The sequence below is a fragment of the Amphiprion ocellaris genome, chromosome 19 (assembly GCF_022539595.1).
Source record: "Amphiprion ocellaris isolate individual 3 ecotype Okinawa chromosome 19, ASM2253959v1, whole genome shotgun sequence".
In the NCBI taxonomy this organism is placed as follows: domain Eukaryota; kingdom Metazoa; phylum Chordata; class Actinopteri; family Pomacentridae; genus Amphiprion; species Amphiprion ocellaris.
In genome coordinates, this window is record NC_072784.1 from 14,434,925 (window position 1) to 14,458,924 (window position 24,000).

Genomic DNA, 24,000 nt, shown 5'->3' on the forward strand with positions numbered 1-24,000 from the left:
TGTAAATATATTTCTAAAATTAGATACAGTTAGCGACAATTAACAAAAACGTATAGATTCTGTATATTCACATAGATTTGTTTATGAAATTAGAGATTTTATTGTATAATTGTAATAGTATCACACAACTGGAGACTGTTACTTAACTTAAAATTGAATGAATGTGTTTTCATCAGTGTATGGCATCTGTAAGCACTTGTAATGTGCAACAGTTACTTTAAAACTATACAACGAAACTCTCATTTAGCAAACAAATCTATGTAAAATTACAGAACCTAGACTTCTTTTTACTAATTTACTGTCACTAATTGTTTTCTTTAACTTGAACATAATATTTTAATCTATCAAATATTGTGAAATTATAATACATTTGCAAATGCATTTTAACCCTTTGATGCATAACCTGGGTCAAAAGTGACCCAAATCCAATGGAAAATGGGTATCTCCTGATGTGGTCTACGCATCAAAGGGTTAACACTGATGTCAAACTTTACATTAACTGTCAGTTACAGTGCTACCGGCATATACTGACGCTGTTCTGCAAATATAACCGATTTAATTGAATCATCAGCTCCACTAACACGCTCTCTGTCATGCAGCTACAGCATCCTCCCTGTATCACAAATAATGGCCTTCCCCGTGTTTGATGAGCAGCAGGACAATGGCAGAATATCCCCATAGATCTGTGGCCAGGGCTGGCTGTTTGATGAGGAGTGATTTGCAGGGCTCAGGGATGAGCTTCCTCAAAGCCCGCTGGGCCTCGACTTTGGTCAACACAGAGAAATCCCTGTTAAAATACGCTCCAAGAGAAAGGTCCAACTCTCTCTGAAGTGATTACAACCTATCCATTCTCTAAGCGACGCTACAGAGGCCGAGTCAAACAGGCCTGCGACCGAGTCTACACGCCGCGCAGCTGGATGCTAGCCGGCGTGATCAGACGAGGTCGACGGCGCCTGCACACGGGGATTGAACTTTGATCACAACAGGATTAAGTCTGAAACTGAAATGTATTACTCAGGCACAGCGATCTGGCAGCAAGTTGCTAGAAGCTGTGCATTAATGAGTCAGTCACTGGTAGATGTGGCCAAACTGCATAATGAGAAATAATGAAGATTTCAAGGACAAAAAAGACACAAACATGCGGGAGAAAATTGAAAATATATGTATTTTACAGGTTTGGAGGGCAAAACGTTGCTTCAGTCGCAGGGAAAGCACTGAGGTGAACAGGCCAAGGTAAAGAGGTGTATTTGCTGGGCAGACACTGTGCTTTCAATAATTTTCAGTGTTATGTTAAATATGACCACACCTTTAATCAGACTCCCATTTTCTGGCATTTTTTATGTTCAGATTCAGTCGATTTAGTCCTGTGACATTTTAAACAAAGCTTATGCAAACAAGACAACCACAAAATATACACCAATCAGTCACAACATTTTGTGTAGTTTCCACTCGTAATGCCAAAACAGTTCTGACCCACTGGGGCGTGAACACAGGAACTCTTGGAGAAGCGATTGGTTTTTGGGGCTGTTCTCCATGTTACACCCTGAACCCAACATGGACACTACCGTTGAAAAGTTTGGGGTCACCCAGGCAATTTCATATTTTCCATGAAAACTCACACTTTTATTCATGTGCTAACATAATTGCACAAGGGTTTTCTAATCATCAATTAGCCTTTCAACACCATTAGCGAACACAATGTACCATTAGAACACAGGAGTGATGGTTGCTGGAAATGTTCCTCTGTACCCCTATGGAGATATTCCATTAAAAATCAGCCATTTCTAGCTAGAATAGTCATTTACCACATTAACCATGTCTCAACTGTATTTCTGATTGATTTAATGCTATTTTCACTGAACAAAATGCTTTTCTTTAAAAACTAAGGACATTTTTTGACCCCAAACTTTTGAATGGTAGTGCATCTTTAACAATATTGCAAAAACTTCACAATTTTTACAACTACAAACTGGAAAAACAGAAATAATCATCGGATTTTCAACTTTCCTCAGGCTAATCATGTGTGACGTACTGACTAACTAATCACTTTACTTTATATGTATCATCAAAGAATTGGCCAAAAATAAGCCACTTGCACTAACCAGATGCTGTAAAAAACAAACAAAAAAAATCTGTGTTTCTTTGTGCAACTGTGAAGTCATTAGTGATTCAGCTGTCACCAACAGTCACTTGACAAAAATTCTGAATTGCTTTGGCTGAACCGCAGGCTGTGTTTACACAGAGCAGATAGGAAACAAGTGTGGAAACAAAATCAATGTCAGATGCAAATTGTCTTTACATGTTTACATGTTGAGTCCAGGTTTTTCCAATTTTTGTAAAATAAAGAATCCCCAAAAAATCACCTATATTTAATTTTTTTCTTAGATTTTATGCTATTATGACGGCGTCACAAAGCACACACTTTATACCGCAGTGATAAATGAGACCACGGTTTGTAGAAAACAAAGAGAAACTGCTCCAGAGACGTTCAGATCATTGTGTGATCACTTTTCTAGAAGTGGGTTAAGTGTCAAAATAACATCCACATAAATGCTTCTCAGCAGAACCTTGATTGATGCTATGTACATAACTTGGTTTTAATTGTTGTGGCTGATTGGTTTTGACAAAAAATAGTATGCCAGCAGCACTATGTGCAGTTCTACTACAAATAAATAATAAGAAGTTACTGGAAAAAGTATGGAGCTGCAGATAACGGGACGATCCGGATTGTACGGTGTGATCATAATATATGACAATATGTAAACTACTACTCCAGTAATATTAAAACAAGCCCATGACAGGTTACAGCTGTTCTTTTGGCAGCATTCATGTCAACCAAAATACACGGCATGCCAGAAATCTTGAGAAGCAGCCTGCTGATCGTTCCTTTGATTATTCAAATGCCTTTACTGCAACTCAAACTTCAGAAATTCGTCCTGATTCTAAAATCATTCAAGTTCGGGGCTAAAATGGGGCCAGATCCACACAGCGTCTGCCTTCTTAAGACACAGTGAACATTAAAACGTGTTCAGATTTGTCTTCTTCCATTCAAGAGAATTGTTTTGTGCCCTAGAAAAACATGACACCGAACAAACATCATTTAAATCATCAACAATAGGAACAACAGTCTTGTATTTTCTGGCTGGTTGATCCTCTTCACGTGTCCTTTCACAAGCGCAGTTTGGGCTTTAACACTGTACAAGACAATATAAATGCCACAGAATAGCATTTACAGGGACTCAGCTGTGACTTTTCAAGCCAGAAGATCAGTTCTTTACGTGCCTGCCTCTCGGAGTGAGGATACCGTCGAGGCTTTTGGCTTACAGTCCATAAATATCCAGACTTGAATGAATCCCTACCTACAGAGATGTGTGGAACCTCCTCTGTGGCTCCAGTCCTGTGGTTCTCAGTTCCCCCAGCATCATCTAGCAGAGCCCCGGGCGTCGGCGTCGGGCGTCTCTATGGGAGCAGAAGGAGGACTGAGAGGGAGGAGCAGTGAGGTCGCCGGTTCAGGAGGACGCAGCAGGGTTCGGACAGCAGAGTCTCTCCGGACCTCTAGGACTGTTTCAGACGTTTCCTCGGGGGACCCAGGAAGGGACACTGGGCCGAGGCCAGGGAGTGGTACGCCTCGGCCACCAGGTGAGGGTGAGAGATCACCATGGACTTCCAGCCGGACGTCTCCATCACATCGGCTGCATGGCTGAGACAGGAAAAACAAAGTAGTTTCGAAACTAAACGACACAAGTGCAGAAATAAAGTGGAGAGTTTGGGATTACAGGACTCCATCTGTGTGCAGCTCTGAGACATTAAGGATTTGTCATACCAGCTGGTCGAGCTGTTATTTACTTTATATTTTTAAATATTTAACCCCACGGGTCATTTTTGAGATAAATAACATCACATAAATAAAAGGCAACATTGAAGTATCATAAATATGTGGGCATGTGAGGAAAAAGTCTGTCGAGTCATAGTTTTGTCATATGAAGTCATATTAGTCGATTAATCGGTCGATCGGTGGAAAACTACTTTGATCATCAGCTTACTTCTGGAAGTCAAACAAAAATGCCAAACAGTACTTAGTAGTTAATGCTTAATTGTAAAGTTTTGCTGCTTTTATATGTTTTTTTAAGATTGTCAACTTTATGTAAATGCTTTATGTGAGCCTAAATTGAACTGTTTTATCTGCAGATGTCCCTGTAAAAACAGATTCTTAATCTTAATGAGCTTTTTCCTTGTTAGGTAAAGGATAAATAAGACATCAGGCATATCATACTCTTTACAGAAAGCAAAATAATAACATACATGATCATTTATGAACTTTGTATTTTGCTGTTTTGGGTTGCTTACCTGTAGAAACTGCTTTTGTCTGTATACTGACCATTTTCCAAATCATTGCAGAGCCTTGTAATAATGATAAAAGTGTTAGTTTAGGATGCCACTGAAAGCTGAATGTCAACTAAAGCAGGAAGATAGAAGACAGAAAGAGGCTGAATTTCTAAATGATCATTTGTTTGCTCTTGGTAATTACAGCAGCTCAAAACCTCACAAACTTAAACTAAACAGCACTAGGTTTTTGACACCCCTGTCTTCCATGATTTATGTTCCTATATAGCTACGCTGTGTTCTTATTTTGAAACATATTTTCTCAACAAGAGCTAAATCTGTGACATAGTAGAACAGACTTTCAGTTTCGCAACAGGAGATTCACTGGAGAGATGTCTGGTGTCTTACCAAGTTGTGTTTTGGCAAAAAAACTGAGTCAGATTCTGATGGTTTCACATGTTTGAAGCTTCTCTTTAATTTTCTGGGTTAGCAGGATGTCCTGCCGCTTCTACTGCACTTGCTGTTTAGTAGACATAAAACACTTTAAAAAAAAAAAAAAAAAAAGATCTTTTTATACTACTTCAAAAGTTTTCTACTTGTTATGGACCAAAAAATACAGTCAAACTGCTTGTATGTGAAAACCTACTTAGCATTAAACAGATTCCGATCCCCAGTTAGTACAAGTAGTGATTAAGAGAAATGTGCAATGCCAGCATGTGCAATAGTGTCAGAGGGATATATGTAGTGGAATCTTGTGTTAAAGTGACAGAGGAGTAAATGTACTATAACAATGTGCAATAATGATTGAGGGATATATGCAAGAGCAACAAAGGGATATCTGCAATATAATCATGTGTAAATGTTAATGAATTACTGCTTGGTACCTTGCCTTGGTCCCCCAGCTTTGGTCTGTTTTGTTCCCTATGTGTTATCACTTGTTGCTTGTTTATCTGCTTTGTATGTCTTTGTTCACTTATGGTATTATGCTATTTGTAATTCCTTTATTGTTTACCCGTGAATAGGACTCGAGATGGAAACTAGCCATAAAAAATAAATAAAATACAAAGGCTGCACCTAGCAATTATTTTCATTTCATTTTTTTGAATTATCAATTAGTTTGCTTCCCATTAGTTTGTTTGTCAGAAAATGCTTAAAAATGTTGATGAGTGTTTTCCTAAGCCCAACAGAACACCCTCAAATGTCTTCTTTTGTCCACAACCCAAAAATATTCAGTTGACTGTCACAGAGGAGGAATGAACAAGGACAACACTCACATTTAAGAAGCTGAAACAGGAATATTTCCTCTTTAAAAATTAATCGCCAGTTAATTTAATAGTTGACAGCTATTTTGCAGCTTTAAAGCAGTAAAGCAATGAAATAAATGGCAGCGATGATTTGATTTGATTTGAAATGTATTTGTCACAAATGAACAAACTCCAATTGAAAATCCCTGAAAACAGAGTTGGAAAAAGTGGTTGAATATTTTAGGAAGGTCATTTTTTAGGAATCAGGGCTGTTTTTTTTTTTTCTTTGACATACTCTGACCTCCCTGCACGATGAGGGTGTGTGTGTGTGTGTGTGTGTGTGTGGACGGGTTTGATAATTAACTGATGGTGAGTTTACTGCTGATCATCATCTGCCCACATATGTGAGCTTTCAGCAGCAGGCCCTGTGGCGCTCTTCACCCCTCCGATGCCCTCGGGGCGCTGGGCTGCTCTATCACGCACACCGCTGCGTGGCCTTTAATGACATTTTTCAGGTTTTATTGCGTGCAAATAAACACATATGTGGCGGTGTGGGTACGTGGTCATATGGTTTCCAGACCTCCAGCTAACCTCTGACTCTGTCCTCTGGGGAGGAAGTGAACCCCTGCTGGCTGTAATGGCCGGTGTGCTGAAGCCGAGACAACAGGCAGCGAAAGGGCAGGAGGAGGGCAGCCACAGCAGGAGAGGAAGGAGGAGAGACGGAGGATAAGACAGCGGCGGTGACAAATAAACAAACAGGGAGGTGATGAAGAGTGAAATCCACAGAGAGCGACAGGAGATGGAGCGAGTGGAGCAGGGATGTGACGGTAAATTAAACTATGACCTCCAATCAGTGGTGATCTGAAGAAAGGCTGCAGGATAATGGGAAAAACAGGGAAAAATGCAGGAATTTTCACTACATCAATCCAACAACTCTATTTTGAAAGAATTGAGTATTTGGCAACGACTACAGTGATTTTGTAGGACATTAAATCTGCAAAGAAAACTAAAATTATGATTGAAAAAAGCTGAAAAATTGCATTTTACTGTGAAAATGGCAAGCCTTTATGAACCTTTACCATATGTAATACTAGCAAAGACATCTAAGGTAGTTTTTTTGTTTTGGATTACATTCAGATCTGGCTTTGCACTCATCATTCAGAATTTTGTGGCACTGATTTAAATGACAAATTTGTTGGGTTTCCTCTTGTGGTGGCACCATGCTTTCTATAGCTGAATGTTATTATAGAACTGACCAGGGCTTTATACTTACAGCCAAAATCACATTTTTTTGGATCAATTTTTCACTGAGGTTTTCATTCATTTCATGTTTCGCTACATTCCTGCTAATGCACAATTCTTCACCTAAATAAGACTTGACTTAGATGAACTTAACCGTCATCCGAAATTACGATGCATGGCTCACTGTAGTATAAATAACACTAAATACCCATCTATGAAACAACAGGTGCTAAGATTATAAAGTAAGTGTCTCAAAATACTTCAGCAATAAATACAGACGCATATAAAAAGTATACAGTACCATTTAAGATTCACCCGAATTCAGAGCATCTCCTAGATTCAAAATGCAAGTAAAATTGTCCCCAAAATGCCAGATTTGCTGCTTACTAATAGACATTACAATTTACTGATGTTCCCTAAACGCCTCACATGCAGGTTACAGTTGAATTTAATGTCTCAACTCCACTCAGTTATAGCAGCTCAGACAGTTGCAAGACCAACAATGATTTTAAAATAATGTTATAAGATGTTGTAATGACAGATTTACATAAGATGAAGCCAACTGATTTTATCTACAAATCCTGTTTTCTTTGAGTGGAGTATTTTAAATGTCAATATTGCACTTGATGGAGTAAACACCCAAAATCCCAATCATGGTTATTAATCCATATTTGTGCAGTCTGAGGTCGCATGGATTTTTTTGCAACCAAATCATCCTTTTTGTCCAGTTTTTTGTTCATTTTACTGTGTTATCTTGTAGATAAAGTTGAAAAGAAGCTTTAAACCGGAGTAAATGATGTTCTTTCAGACTTCTCTTGCAGATTAGCCGTGGAAAATGAGAACTTTGTGAGTTTTCCTTTTTCTATCAAGCAGCAAAAAACTTGTAGCATGATGCGTTTGAGTTCATTTGCTAACCATCAGTGTTATCAGCAGTAAGGCTACATCGCTGTTCGCCTCAAAACTTGTGCTTCATGTTGTGTTTGCACCACCTACATTGATAGATTTTATGAATTTAGTCTGGCATACAGATTCATTTTGGGTTACAAAAAAAAAAAGTGGGTAAGCTCTTTTCTATAAACAAAGTGGATTAAGATAGTTTGGGTGACTTTACTCTCTGCTCCATCCCTGGAGAGGATGAATAAATAAGACAGAAGCAGGAAAACAAGGACTCCTATTGTCTCCACTAAATGACCGTAAGCTGCTTGCAAAGACTGGTCTGGGGAGAGGTTGAGGTGCTACTGAAGGGAGGATTATTGGCTCCTCCGTTTCGTCTGTTTTCGATATTCCTCCTCCAAATTGATTTTTGTTTTGCTGCTCTTGTTGCTGTCGATTGTGTCCGGAGGAGGAGGGTTGATAACGCTTTGCTGGCCAGGAGTCCCCTGTGGCCAATTTTCCCACCACCACAACAACGCTGTCGCAAATTAAACTGTCATAACGCCCATAACCACAATTAATGACTGGGATTAGGGGCAGAAATCTGCATTACTGAACACCTTTAGGCGCACATGAGCTCTTAAGCACAGAACAGGAGAGGGAGGAAGGGGGAGGAATAAAGGGAGGGAAGATGAGGGTGAGTGCAGGAGGGAGGGAGATGGAGCCCAGGCAGGAACGAGGCCAGGAGATGGAGAAAAGCTGCAAAGAAAGGAAAGAGGAAGGAACAAAGGCCTGGAGAATGTGTCTGGCTGCGAGACAGAGAATTCAGAAAACACAGGGAAGGTGATGAGCAATTTAGGTAGCGACTGAGAGAAAGCTTTTTGTTTCAAGCGAGCATTCGAAGACCGGATCAATCACTTCTCCGCGGACATAAATAGCAGTCACTGATGCTAATAGGCCCCATCTTACCTAAACAGGCTGCCTGCAACATGATTAACATCAGCAGCTGAGGTTTATTGCTAAATGGACCAATATGATATGGCAGCAAAATCGTCTGATCTTGGGGATTAAATTAAATTTCCTTGGGAGACAAAAATTGCTCCCACTGAAAATTAATGACTTCCTTTGACGAAAAGCTGAACGGATGAGTGTGAGGAAATGTTTGCTAAAGTGTGGAGGTAGTTGCGGAGATGGATGATGTCGGCGGAGGCTCACTAGTTGATGAAGTCCACGGCCTGTGTCTTGAGCTGGTCGGCGCTGTGAAGGTCGGCGAGGATGAGGATCTCTGCGGCGTTCTCCACGGACAGACTCGAGCACAGAGCATCCTCGCACATCACCTTCAGCCTCTCCAGAGCATACTAGCGACGACAGAGAGACAGCAGAGACAGCAGGTAAACTAAATTACTTAAACAGCGCTGCCACCAACAACTGTTGCCGCACTGTGTAATGATACGGAAACATGGAATTACTCCAGCGCGCCGGCGAAGAGGCTTAAATTGAATAAGAAAAAAATATGGCGAAGGGAAGGAAAAGTGACAGTTATGCAGACCGAGGAGGGAATGGGATAAAGGATTACAGGAGAGCTAAAAAAAAATATATTTCCACTGACTTTGATTACAAAATTGCTAGGTACAACAACCTGCTCTCATATTCACACACACAGGCTACAAGGGATTTTCCATTGCCACTGTACACTAACAATCATGTAAATGAATGTACACAAAACAAGGCTGGCTCCAGAGCACATAAAACACATCTTACATATGATGAGGAAGCAAAGCAAAGTGTTTTCTGCCAGGAGGATTTAAATACTGGATCAAGAGAAGCAGAAAACTGTGATTCTGCACGCCATGCAAAAATGAAGGATGTAAGCAGAGTGAGGAAATAACATATTTCTCTCAAAGCTCGCAACATTAAAACCGGTGAAATGTTTCAGACTGTTTGGTAAATATATTGCTGCAAACACACTAAAGCTGACCACATCTGAACGTGTCAGCTTCATGTCTGAATGAGCCCCTTGATCACTTTGCTGTAAAAGCTGCAATCTTACTAATTCGGACCTGGTAATATTTCTGTACCACTTTCAATGCAGCAAAAGTATGAAGTGCATGTAGCACAAAGCTCAAGAGATTTGAAGATTTTTTCTACATTTGAGCATCAATATTGGTCCAAAAACATCACAGAGAGCAAAGGACAGTTTGCTGTCAAAGTCACACCTTCTTTGTTCACTTTGCACTACAATTTCAGATGTGTTACACACTTAAATGTCCTTGTAAGTAAAACTTTATTGCAGCAAAGACAGATTGTAACAGATCAATAAAATTCACTAATGATAAATGCAATCCCAGTTCTGACAAATTGTTAAGAGGAGCTGAAGTTCAGTTTGTTGCTCCTAGCTGTTTGTAGAAATCGTTCCTCTGAATTTATTCAATACCTGCAGCATCAAACAACAGCAGGATCCATATGAATGTCTTCAAAGAGAGAGTTGTGCACATTCATGCACTTCATGATATGTAATTCCTGACATGGAGACAAGTTGGATCAAGATTCAACAGCAGGCTACACTGTGGACGTTTCTTCACATCAGACAGGTGAGCTGCAACCTAACCCTTAAACTTGGGAGTACATTTAGGCATGGAGGCCTCATTTAAAATGTAGATGAGTAAAGAAATAGGAGATGCAGGCACAAAAAAGGAAACATAAGCAACAATAAAATACTGAAAAGCAAAGTTAGAAAACTAATTAAAGTATTAAGAATATTTAAGGATTGTGGATAAAAGTCAAAAAGAAATGAATTCATTCTAAGTGTGAGCATGTCTATACCTCCCACAGTGGGGTTGGTTTATGCTTTGCTATAAAAGTACGCCTGGATGTGACTGTACAAGTTTGTGTTGAGGAGCATTGGTGCTTCTCAGGTGTATTTGTGGGTACATTACCGTGCATACTGGCTTGTGTGTGAATGTACATGGTAACAGGTGCAGACACACACTCTCTCTGTGTACCTTGTCAGCTGCAGCCAGCAGGTCATCAGCCATCTTGTCCAGGTTGGGGGCCTTGCCTGTGTAGATGAAGCACATCATCTCTTTGAAGACATCTGGCTCCACGTCATTTATCTCCACACGATTCTGGATGGGTGGAGAGGACAGGAGAGGAGAATACACACAGGGTTTAACGGAATAAAAGGCGAGAGAAGAAAAAGACGAACGCTTTGACAATCCTTCAGAACTACGCACAGCAGCAGAGTGTTTTTTTTTTCATTTCATGTGAATATCCCAAAAACCTACCTGAATTCAACTCACTCACCTTGTTTAGCACACACACGGGGACAGCCAGCCATGCAATGATACAAAACAAGCTCCGAATAATGGAAGAAAAACCCTCTGAACAGTCTGAACACGTTTCAGCAAAACTACATTCTAGTACATAAATTTAATTCTTTTCAGCTGATTCCTGAAAATTAATCCCGAGCATTCATTCCTTGACGGTGCCTGCAGCCACCAGAAGTAGGCTTTATCGCTCCCTGGCACCGTAACCTGAACCTTTCTCTCTGCGCTGAGAGGTAGAACAAAGCAATAAACCAATTATAACAGTGCTTTATCGTCACCACGGTGACCAGCGGCGTTTTAGCAGGGTCAGACTGGGTGTACCAACAGCTTAGTGCGTTTGTGTCAACTCTGACCACTCAACGGCAACACAATCACACGGAGAAATAATCGAGGAAGAGTCTGAAACCAGCTGGTCTGAGCTTACAGTCTGCTATAGTGGCCTTTTGCAGAAACGCAGAAAACATACACACAAGAAGGCACAGCATATGCAGCTTTAACAGATAAAACAAATAATCTACAATATGTTACATGCTAGAATCTACAGTATACAACATCACTTAAATGGTAAATGATTCAAAATTTTACCACTTCTCAACAACTGCATTATTTCTAAATTGACAAGTTAAGTATGTCCATGGATGGACAATCAAAAACAAATACTTTTGCAGATTATACTAAGAATACAGGCCCCGAATTAATGACTAAATGCAACAAAAGCAAATTCGCCTGCGCTCATTTGAGCAAATTTGAGTAGAACCATGATTTCCAATCAGCCTAGTGGCCAGAAAATGGTTAAAAAATGGTATATATCTGTGTAGATAATCAATCATCCTTGGAGCTTCAGTAAAAGGCAACTGGAAAAGACTCAGTTGTGCACCTGCATCTAAAAGATGTTGAAGTAGAACAGCTGTCCTATTATAATGCAGAAAGTTTCACCATAATTCACACCTTGGGCTGTATGAATTTTGGGTCATGAACGGACCATATGGATGTAAGTTGGGGGTGACTACCTGCATTGGGGACTTCCCATCAGTCAGTTAGCTAAAGAAGCATCTTGTCTAAGAGGTGACTCCAGTTTCCTTCTACTGAAGCTCTTAGGGTTATAAAATGACCTGTGAACACCAGAACTTTTTTCAGTTTTGGTCCTATGGGCTGTGTTTATCTGCATGTCTGCATCATGGCTCCATGTGGAAATGTATTGCTACAGGAATTTAAAAATCTGATTGTGAGGTTTTACAAAAAATGGGAAAAATCAATAGAAACACAGTTGCGGTACTAATGAGGAGGTACAGAACAAGCCATACTACCGCTAATCAGAGCTGCAGCGGTTGTTCATCTAATGCAACAGACAGTGGACTATTTGCAATCTAGTTCTGAACAGTCCTCTATGAGAGTGACAAGCAAGTGTGTCAGATTTGGCACAGGCGGTATCAGTGCAAATCCGACAGCTCAGATAGCGTGAAGGACATTGTGGAACATCAATCTCTATGGACGGTGTCAAAGAAAAAAATAATATCGCTCGCTCTTTGACACCATCCTGCAAGGAAAAATCATGAAGGACATGACAACAAGCCTGATGAACAGTGGGAGAACATTCTTTCATCAAATGAGACCTACACATTTTTTGGACCTCTGACATTGTCTAGCTTGTTTGGTGTGAAACTGGTTCTAACCGCCACAGTGAATGCATAGTCCCAACAATGAAGCACAGAGGTGGAAGTGCAATGATATGGGCCTGCATGAGTGCAAAAATAATGAGGTAATTCAAATATTTCACTGGGCTGTATTCACTCCTGTTGTATACTCTGAATGCACACATCTGATGTTTGTTTTGAAATGAAGATTCCTACTTGAAAAACAGCATTCTTCCTCCCATCTTGTGCTTTATTATTTTTACTGTTTTTTGTACTTAGGGGGTCACATGAGGGGTGAAGCTAATTGTATTCTGCTGATTTCTGACATGTGTTGGAGTGTTAAAATTTAAAAAGCTACCCCTACACAACCATTTTGGAAGTTAAAACAAGAAAAACTAACAGGAATTCCCTCTGTAATGTGACGGCAACTCTCAGCACTGTCTCACAAACAGACAACAGTCCTGTAGTTACAGTGTCTGAAGCTCGCCTCTATTCACAGAGCAGTCGTCTGTTAGAGGGTTTCTTTATGAGCTCATTTGTCTCTCCTCTACAGAGTGCTGCAGAGGAGGCTTAACCCATCTATCTGTTTTCTCCGAGTCGTATGGGGACGTGGCCCACCATCTCTCCCTCTTTCTGATGAAGACGCCCACTTAAACAGCAATTAAGATGCATTTCCTGGCTCTGTGCTTTATAATTTCCCCATTTGAGCCGTGCAGGCATCAATATTCCGCTGACATGACGGCTAAATCACCGCGGTTCAATCTCACCACCTCCTATCGGGTGAACACAACCAACTGTGGCACAAGGTCCCTGTGCATCACATCCACCACGCACTGTTTTGTTTCCACTCCTTCAGAGGACATTAAATTTATTTGCATTAATTTTCTGGACACACATCCTTACTATAATCACTACTTGCATAACGCTAAGCCATACCCTAATCTTAAACCAAGATTTACGTCCTCAAAGTATGAATAATACCAAGACACACACAAACATCTCAGAGGACACATTAAAAAAAGCAATAACACTGCATATATTGTTAAAATACACATCCATACACTCAGTCCCAAACATAAACTTCTACTTAATGCATCAACGTCCATATCAACCACACTTGGGGAAAATAAAAATGAACATAAATGCAGGTTTCAGAGAGCTTAATTTAAGCTATTACGCTACGGTACATGACACTGAAATTAGAAATTTAATCACCTATCAGCATATTTATGAATAAATATAGTTACTGGGGGCAAAACAAGGCAACCTAATAAAGGTGTTTTGCCTCACATCCTGTCTGAACACCATATTAATTCCCGAGCAGAGAACTCAGTTATGTTAAGTGAAGGAAAGCACACACAGTGGATGAAATGCTTTGCATATTGTTCCATCCGGTTCTCTTTTAAACATGACATAAAGCAAAAATTAACCATTTTGTGGCAGCAGAGCATTTTTTTGATGTCTATTACTTTAAATTTGCAACGTGCTTTTGCAGTTCTTACTTTTATACTGTATATTTTCAAGCTACATTGTACAGCTTGGAGGGCAGCTGTGGCTCAGGTGGCAGAGCAGGTTGTCCTCTAATCACAAGGCTGGATGGTGTGTCCTTGAGCAAGACAATGGACTCTGAGTTGCATGGCAGCTCCACGGCCACTGGTGTGTGTGTGTGTGTGTGTGTGTGTGTGTGTGTGTGTGTGTGTGTGTGTGTGTGTGTGTGTGTGTGTGTGTGTGTGTGTGTGTGTGTGTGTGTGTGTGTGTGTGTGTGTGTGTGTGTGTGTGTGTGTGTGTGTGTGTGTGTGTGTGTATGTATGGCTGAATGAATGAAAACCACATTGTAAAGGTCTTTGTAAAACCTAGCTAAGATTCAAAAAGTGCCCCACAACTGCAGATTATCTCCCATGTAGAATATAGCAAGACTGAAAATATCAGCCGGTGTTTGAATATATCGATTGCTTGCCGGACATCAGAAAGCAGCTGAATGAAACTCATCTTTGCAAAATAGAATCACAAAAAACATGTGACTTTACAAGTTTTGTGACATAGTGGCTATTTAAAGAGCAGTTTGGTAAAGAATTGTAGCATATGATCAAGCAAACATATTAATCGGTAGAGAACATGTTAGCACATGAAAGCAATAGCTTTCCAAGCTTTCTGCAAGGGTTGAGCAAAAAGTTCAGAGACTGTCCCTGGTGTGCAAGCAGTAACTGCCCTGAGTCAAGATGTAGCGTGACATCATGCTATCAACATGTAGACTCGTGTTACACGTGTTTTTGTGACCATTGCACATTTGCAATTTCTCCCTGGACCACAAACTGGAGCAGAGAAGAAAACATCACATTGACGAGTGGTGGCTCTGTAGCTACCATCGAGAGAAAACTGGACAAGGTCAGGGGTGCACTAAGAAACATGCTTGTTGCTTTCTTCAACATTTATGTGGTTGTGCACTGTGAATTCATCCCGCAGGGTTGGACTATTAAGGGGGAGTTCTACTGTAAAATTCTGACGTGTGTGAGGACCAACATTTAATCGACCTGAACACAAATGACACGCAATGACATGTAAATGCTCCAATGTATTGTGCACCCAGTCGCAGTACGATGACTCTGTATTCAGATACAGGTTTTCTGGCTGCAACAACACAATCTAAACCCACCTGACTCACTGGATTTACCTCCCTGCGACTTCTTTCTTTTTCCCAAAATGAAACTGAAGTTGAAGGGTCGATGTTTAGATGCAGTTTAATGATACGTCTCCACAGGTTCCATCGCCCCTCAGTGGATACCATTCATTGTCTATGTAAGCAGCCATGTAACGCATTATAGTAGCATCTCAATGTGTTTGTGAGAGACTGAATGTGAAGTTGCCTGCTTGTCATTTGCATAAAGTATGCATGATCAATTACCTCCTAAAACTGCTAAAAAAATGCTTGAACTGGGCGCCTAGATGGTTCAACTGGTTGAGCTGGAGACCCATGAACAGTCCCCAGCACAGTAGTCTGGGTTCGATTCCAGCTCACGACCATTTGCTGCAGGTCTTCCCCCAATTCTTCTGCCTACTTTCCTGTCTGCCTCTCTACTAACCTGTCTAATAAGGCCAAAAAATAACTTTTAAAAAAACGCTTGAACTAATCGACCTAAAATGAAGACATATTTAGTAACTCCGTGGTTTATTTCTCATCGCAATGTTTTTGTCACAAAAGAGAAAGTTTTCAAACCAGCCACCATGTTAGTCTGGTTTGATAATCAAGCGTAGGCAGCCTCCAAGTGATGCGTTTGTCCAATCAGGTGCAGCCAATGTTTGTGAAACTGAAAGACGCTGAATTCTTTGTTGGATTCTTTTTTAAAAGCACCTTTATTTCCTCTAATGTGACACATCTCAACTGCAAACAGGACAATAAAGTCACACAGGTTTTTAAAAATATCTTTGTAATACTGCCTCCTGCCTTATAACTGTCTGAAAAATATTCCTCTTTTTATGCTAAGACCAGGCCCTAACAGCAAACTGCTGTACAGAAATGCCAAAGACATATTCATAATTTAGAAACAAATACTAAGACAAACCAATTCCCTCCTCCCATCGCAATTTTATTCTGGAAACAGTGTGATGATTTTGTTTGAGGCAACAGACTGCACTAATTTTCACTCATACTGTTTAATTTCATCCAGAAACAACACCTCTTGTGTTCAGAATAAAAATCCAAGATGCTACAATCACATAAAGAATTCCACACATAGCAGCTTTTAATGACACCAGATAATAGAGTTGCAGTCAACAAAACATGAGGGAACATGTGCAGTCACACTCGGATGTTTGAAGAGTGTGAACACTTCCTGATGCAACAGAAGGAAAGATCGGGATTTAGACAGTCTGGTCGCCACAGAGGGAGCAGGAACAACAGAGTCAAGTCTACTCACCTTCTTACTCTCTTCCATCTCATGCTCAAACATGGCACTGAACACCGGCGAGCGAGCTGAGGCACAGGGAAACAAAAGACAGAGAAAGGAGGGTTTGTTATAGCGTCTAATGTTGATACATGGTGAGGTCTCTGATATCCGTTAACAGGCTGCCACAGGGCTGCAGCAGAGCGACGACGTGATTGACAGCAGTGACAGCAGCACAGGCATCATGTGGAAAAAGTCAACTGCAGATCCTTCCTGCTGACAGACTCAAGTCGACCTTTCTGGTGTGTTTAGCCAGCATTCAGTGCAAAGAGACTCACTGCACTGGAGTTTATTTAGTACACTGTGCTTAAAGGTCTGTCTTCCTGTTCTGATAAACAAAGTCATCTGTGTCCAGACTCCTCTAACATCCTTTAGTTCTGCTCATTCCAATTTTAAAAAAGCATTTTTCACCCAGCTTTTACATCCTTGCAAATTCAAACATTGCTCCACGTCTTGCTGCAAGAGGACTGTTCACCACAGTTTACAAATCCCCCAGTGGCAAGGACAGTTCAGACTATCCTTCCATTAGCAGCGAAGGGGAGACAAAATGCAAAAGCACCGCTACTGCTGTGGCAAAGTCCCTCAAAGAAACAACATAGGAGTGTTTGCAATAAAAATGGTGCCTTTGTAATGCAAGTTCACCCATATTTCAAATAACTGCTTTTGTAAAACTGATTTTCACACATTTTGTTAAACATCTGAACCCCAATATCCACCAGCAGGCTTTAAAGTCATCTTATCTTTTAAGAAATTGTCAAAATTACCTCATTTATCAGAACCAGTAGTTTAAAAAAAAAAAAACAAAAAAAAAAAAAACAGGAATGGAATTGCTGAATTTTCAACTTTCTGGCAGTCCTTAAACTACTCATGTTTAAACTACTATTTTGTCACCAGCTTAACCAAATTATATGGGCAAAATCAGAGTTTATTCTACATGTCTCGATTTTTACAAATCACCAAACGTTAACTGATTGCTTTAAGAAGATTCTGTAAAAAACAAACAAAAAATGTCTCCTTGGTACAAATACAAAGTTATTAGTGAGTCAGCCGTGACCAACAGACATGTAACAAAAATTTAGACATTTTTTGGTTGAACTGCAGACTGTTTTCACTGACATACACTACCGTTCAAAAGTTTGGAGTCACTTAGAAATGTCCTTATATTTTGAAAGAAATGCATTTTTTTACAATGAAGATAACATTAACTTTATCAGAAATATAGTCTAGACATTGTTCATGTGGTAAATGACTATTCAAGCTGGAAATAGCTGATATTTAATGGAATATCTCCATTGGGGTACAGAGGAACATTTCCAGCAACCATCACTCCTGTGTTCTAATGCTACATTGTGTTAGCTAATGGTGTTGAAAGGCTCATTGATGATTAGAAAATCCTTGTGCAGTTATGTTAGCGCATGAATAAAAGAGTGAGTTTTCATGGAAAATATGAATTGCCAGGGTGACCCCAAAATTTTGAACGGTGGTGTAGCAGTGAAAACAAAGTTAAAATGGAAGCCCTAAAATGATGTAGTATGTAGCGTCACCTTGGAACGATATTGTATATACTCAATTAATTGTTGTCACTTTTTTAAACAGATAACAAAATAGTCATTTTTAAAAGCAATTGGTGGCATTATAACTGTGCTATACTGCACAATAGACATTTTTGAGTTTTGTCTGCTTCTAGCCATTTCTCTGGAGTTGCAGGACTTTGTATTGCATTGAAAAATGATCCCACAGTGAGTAAAGAACAACCAGGAACTGCTTGGTAGATAAATTCCCAGCGAGAATAAATCAAAAACGGTGACCTAAAAGGTCTGCAGCCACTAAACTGACAGTGACACATTAATGATTCTAATACATTTGTGTTTTTAATCACTAAATGCGTGAGGTGACCAGTAATTTATTGCATTGTTCTGAAAGCCAATCAGAGAGAGTTTTCTTTTTTATTATTCCAAATGTGACCACAGCTGAAGAGGTTATGATTAATCTCTAGCACAGACAGGCCACGCTGGTTGTCGGATTCAACCACGGAGCTTTAAATTACATAAATCAGTCCCACTTCTGCTACTTGAAATCACTGCTGTATAATAATTCTGCAAAATAATCATCATATCTCACTGTTGTGCTGCTTAAGGCAACAACCCCACGTCTTTTCTTCTTAGCATCCTGGCCATGAGAGCGGTTCGTTTCGGCACGAGCTAAAGCTGAACCTCGTAGATGGAGCTGACCTCGATTACCAGTTGGTTGTTTACCAGCCAAGCGAGAATGTGTCTCTACAAAGGTTACAAGTTGGCCTTTTACTATCAAATACAGTCACACTTTCCTGATATGGTTCACTTTTTTTTGATTGTGTGCTCACAGGGCAACACTTCACATTATCCTTCACTAATGAATGCTCAATTAACTAGTGATTAAAATTTAACAAATGTTTTAACGCATTATTAAGTATGTGTCAAAGTCAGTGATATGTTAATTAATTTAAGTACTTAATAATGAGTTATCAACTTGGAACTAGCTAGCCATTTAATTACTCATTCTGAAACACAGCATCATCCATCAACCCTGCTGAGGTCACAAATAAGTATAATCCTGATAAGAAAAGTAAAAATGTGGGAGTGAGCCTTTAACTGAATGACTAAGTTAACAATGAGACACAGAAGTTACAAGGTCAGAACCTGGACATGTCTGTTGCTGTGGTAGTAACTTAATTTAACTCAGCAAATAAGAAACAGCCACCTCCAAAGTATTTTTAACAAGTGTGTTATAGACACATTGTGGCTCAGGGTCAGAATAATGTCCTTGGTCAGCCTAGAAAGTAAGCTTAGTTTCAAACAAAAACAACAAAAACACTGGACAAAAGAAGTGTCAATGTTTCTATGAAAGTTTTTTAAGTAAATCATCTGAGTTGTCCAGATATTTTTAGGTTGGAAAAGAGCTCTTTAATTTTTGGATTGTGGCAACATTAAAGTTAGAGAAGCTGAAGCGTTGCATAGACAGTTAACTGACTTCAAAATTATCAGACTTGCATCAGGGATCCGTTAAAGAGACTTAAAAAACGTTCATATATTTCTCTTCTGTTTGCTCTCTCAAGAGGCGTTTTCTTTTGTTTACGAGGAGAGTTGGCCAGATAGTTTAAGTTACTGAAGGGTTGGTATAAAAAAAGGCAACTTTATCAATTTTCACGATATTTAAATCTGCTGAAGAGAGGACAAAAAATAGAATGTTGCTGATTGTGATGATTCATCCAGGATGTACTAAGCCAACAGCTGCTGGACTTGTAGTAGCTTCTTGGTTTCTGCCAGGTATCTACACTGTTACAGTATTCTGAGGCATTTGCAAAAAAGATTTATGTGAGAGACGGGGACATGATGTTGGTGTGAAGTCAAATACATTTTTAAGATGTTAGTGACTAATGACTTAATCATGAAGCTAGGTGGCTTAGAGGAGCACCCATCCAATGTCCACTTTCTTCTGTTTATACAGAGTCAGGTCATGGTGGCAACAGGCCAAGCTGGTCATTCTGCATGTGCCCCTCCCCAGCAAGGTTTTCCAGTTCTTCCTGGGGGATCTCAAGGGGTTTCCAGGAAAGATGAAGTATGCAATCCCTTCAACAACTTCTGGGCCAGGGTCCAAGTAGATAGAAGCCCAACGGGAATATTAATGAGACATCCAATCCAGAGTCCAGCCACGTTATGGAGGAAACTCATTTCAGCAGCTTGTATCTACAATCTCAATCTTTCAAATACTACTCAGGCCGTAGGTGAGGGTTGGAACATGGACTGACTGCTAAATCGAGAACTTTTCCTTCTGGCTCAGCTCCATCTTCACCAAGACATTCCAGCACAACACCTGCATTACTGCCCCAATCCATCTGTCCAGTCCATCATATATTCCATTTTCTATTGAGTTTCCATATTCAATATACCTGAACTCTTTCGCTTGAGGCTGCAACCACCTCCAACCATTTTCCAGCAAGGCCTCAGACTTGGAGGTGCTGACCGTCACCCCAGCAGCTTCACATTCACCTGCAAACTGGCCTACTACACTGTGAAGGTCATGGTTCAATAAAGCTGAGGTTCCCAAACTGGACACCCCCTAACCATACCTTGAGATCCTGACTGTGAATATTACATTTTCGATCAGAGATGATGGGAGTCCAACCCTGACTGGAAACATGTTTGCTGACAATTTGAAGGTTCAAATTCTCAGCTTAGAGATGAATTGAATCCCAAACATTTGCAACGAAACCAAGCTTAGCATTGTCGGTCCAGGTAAGACTTCGGGAACAAACCTCCAATAAGTCTGTCTGGTGCAACTGAATACTAGTGAGCTCATACTGCAGCAACAAAGGGAAACGGTGGGCAAGAGAGACAGAGAGGGAAAGAGTGGGGGAGAGGGGTTATAGTAAGGAAAGGATGAAGAGGAGAGAGAAAAGCAACAGACAAGGGGAGACAAGGGAACTGAGCAGGACAGGGAGAAAGAAGTGAAGACAGACAAGAACATAAACAGCACGAGGTTATGGGGAGAAAACCCAAGGAAATTGGGAGTAAGAATGAAAAGAAAAAACATGAAAGTGGAAGAGAAAGGAGGGATTCTGAGAAAAGGTAAGAGAGATGCAGAAATATAAAGATCACATGGTCAGTACAGAGCCAATTTGAGTTGCTCTCCCTCCTTCGTTTGATCCCTCTCAGTCCGTCTCCACGGCGATTAACGGCCGGGAGAGTTGTCACGGGAACGGCCAAGAGGGGGAATAACGAGGAGGAGGGACGTCATCTGGACCAAGTAGAGCAGAGAGAGATAGAGAGCGAGAGCGAGAGGGGAAGACCCCAAACCACAGCAGCACGTAATTAAAATGGCTCCTCACACACACATTTCAGCAAATCCAATAATGAACAGCCTCCCCTCGTCTCCACAGAGACTCACAGTCCACCAGTTTCCTCAAACTTTTCACTATCTCATGCTGGCTGTCATCAAAGTGCCAATATCTGAAACAAGTCCACGTTTGTTTGCATGAGCGTCACACTAAGAGCACTTTCATCATTCATGGATTCCTGAAGGCCAACAAAGACACTCAGGTGTCAATAGTGTGGATATTCAATGTATTCAAATTCAACCATCCCTGTGGCAAAGCAAAATTATTCATTCAAATTAAAAAACTGATGAAGTATTTCCTCCGCAACTAAATTTTTGTCACAGCCGAAAAGCCCCTGAAACAGCATTTCGATTGAAAATAAGAATAATGACAAACTCCATGATGAATATTGATATAAACTCAACTGTGTGTATGAGTTTGAAAGTATACTAAATCATTGCACAGCTCACCAGCACAAACATCTAATATATGTGTATTGTAATATTTTTAAGAGATATACTTGAAGTTTTCTAGTCTTTCAACATTTTTCTTTTTAAATTGAGCTTTTTACAGCACATTTTCACACAGCTTTCTTTGGTGTCCACAACTCTGTATAACATACAATCGGAATTTCCCAATCAAGTTTTTTGTCCCCGAGCCAGTCAGAGTCAGTTAATACCTGAAACCAGTTTCCAAAATAATACATACTTCAAGCAGTGCAGATCAACTGCAGTGTGGAGCGTCTTACTGTTGAATGCTGGAGCGATCAAAAAGAAATGGGCAGTTTGTGTTGAAAGCAGAGAAAATTCTGGGGGTTTAGCTAGTAAAGGGGCACCATGACAAAGCGTTCTCTGACGCCTAACAACCTCTGGCCAGTGCTGCTATATCCCAGTGGATTGTGTCATGTGTTCAAAGCACGGTGAGGTCTCTCTAGAGTCCACCACAAAAGTTAAAAATTTTCAACATACTTGAGGCAAAATCTGAACCAGAAAAAAATGGAAGGAGGAGTTTTGCCAATACAAAAGAGATCAAAGAGGCTTCTATAGGAACTAACGGACTTTAGGTGTTTCTGACATTAGGCATACTCTGATTACAGGGCTTTGTCCATGCAAAAGCAGCACTTATTCACTCATTATGTGTTTTCTAACATATAAAAAAACACCATATGGACATGTTACCAATATCACTGAAGGGTTTCTTACACGTTAAATACCATGTTATTTAACATGACAGCTGTAAGCAAAATCTTGGTGATCACATGTTTGAATTCCTTTGAGCTGACATGACAACAGAAGTTTCTCATGTCTGCTAATTGGTCCTGAACCATGATTTTTACACACTTAACAGACAGAATTTATATACATGAAAATGTACAGTATGTAGCCCTCTCAATAGTGATCAAAAAACGATTTGAGTAAGGAACATTCCTAACCCCTCTGAACTCCAAGCAGTTACATATTTAGTTACTGTGGGCAAACTGTTCACTGCAATATAAACTCCATAGCACCTCTCTGGTAATAGCACAGCCATTCCTGGAAGATGAGAGAACTCAGAAATATTTTGTGCAGTGTGTAACCATTATAATATCCTAAATCATAAAAGAAAAGCTGCATTTCATTGAATAAACCTTTAAAAACCTTGAATAAACATGTGCAACATTTTTCCATTAGACCAATACTAAGGAAATATAATGGCTTTACATACTGCAGACAATTTACTACTTACATTTTAAATTTGTTTCCATACATGTAAAGACAGCCTGCAGATCAGCTGACAAGGCTTCACGAGACTGTTGGCCATAGCTGAGTCACTAATGCTAGATCTGGATGTGATATCATGATTTTAAGCTTAGATTTGTTTACATGTCTCGATGGAACAGCATGTCACAGATCACAAGTTCAAGCACCGTTGAAATGGGTGGATGCTTTCTGTTTTAACAGTTCTAGCTCTGAGTAATTTTTGCATTTTATTTAAACATAACAGGCCTTTTCGAGCGTTTAAAAGCACCCAAATGCTAAATGTAAGATCATATCCATCACCTTTTCCAGATGTGACAAAAGATATCCTCACCTGCTAGTATGGCTTTGTGTGCCTGGAATTTTTGGCCGGCGACACAAAGGGAGCAGTCGGTGAATCTGGAGCTTTCCCACAGATCTCCAAGTTCCTCAGCCAACCTGCAGTCAGGAACCTTCACCATGTTCATCGTGTTCTGACCTGAGATGTTCACAGAGTCCTGCACTACACTCACCTGAAAACACACACACATATACATACAAATCAGCTGCACGCTCAAGTGTTACTGTTCTCTTTATGTGCAAGTGACATCCTGCATAGAAAGAGGCATTTTAGGGTGAATCGTTCCTTTAACACACAACAGAGGCAAATAAATAGCATGTGATGTTCATAAAAAGATAATAAATCAGTCAATCAAACGTGCTGTGAATGATTAATGTGGGTTCTCAGCCTCCGTAATCAATACATCAGCCACTCAATATGTGGGCAATTTAAAGACAACCTATTGTTCCTTCTTCATCCAATCAGACCGGCTACACTCTCAACCAG

General features: G+C 40.1%; 1 protein-coding gene across 3 annotated transcripts in view; it reads right to left on the minus strand.

Annotated features, from left to right (window-relative positions):
* Nucleotides 1-1,146: 1,146 nt before the first annotated feature.
* The window catches only part of spop (speckle type BTB/POZ protein), a 130,453-nt gene continuing 107,599 nt past the window's right edge, over nt 1,147-24,000 (minus strand). For all 3 annotated transcript variants that reach the window (XM_023299497.3, XM_035943483.2, XM_023299498.3), the window contains 5 exons: nt 23,509-23,686; nt 16,557-16,612; nt 10,685-10,807; nt 8,898-9,040; nt 1,147-3,700 (listed from right to left, as the gene is read on the minus strand). In XM_023299497.3, the coding sequence (XP_023155265.1) occupies nt 3,556-3,700; nt 8,898-9,040; nt 10,685-10,807; nt 16,557-16,612; nt 23,509-23,686 (645 nt within the window). In that variant the 3' untranslated portion in view covers nt 1,147-3,555. The remainder of the gene's footprint in view (nt 3,701-8,897; nt 9,041-10,684; nt 10,808-16,556; nt 16,613-23,508; nt 23,687-24,000) is intronic.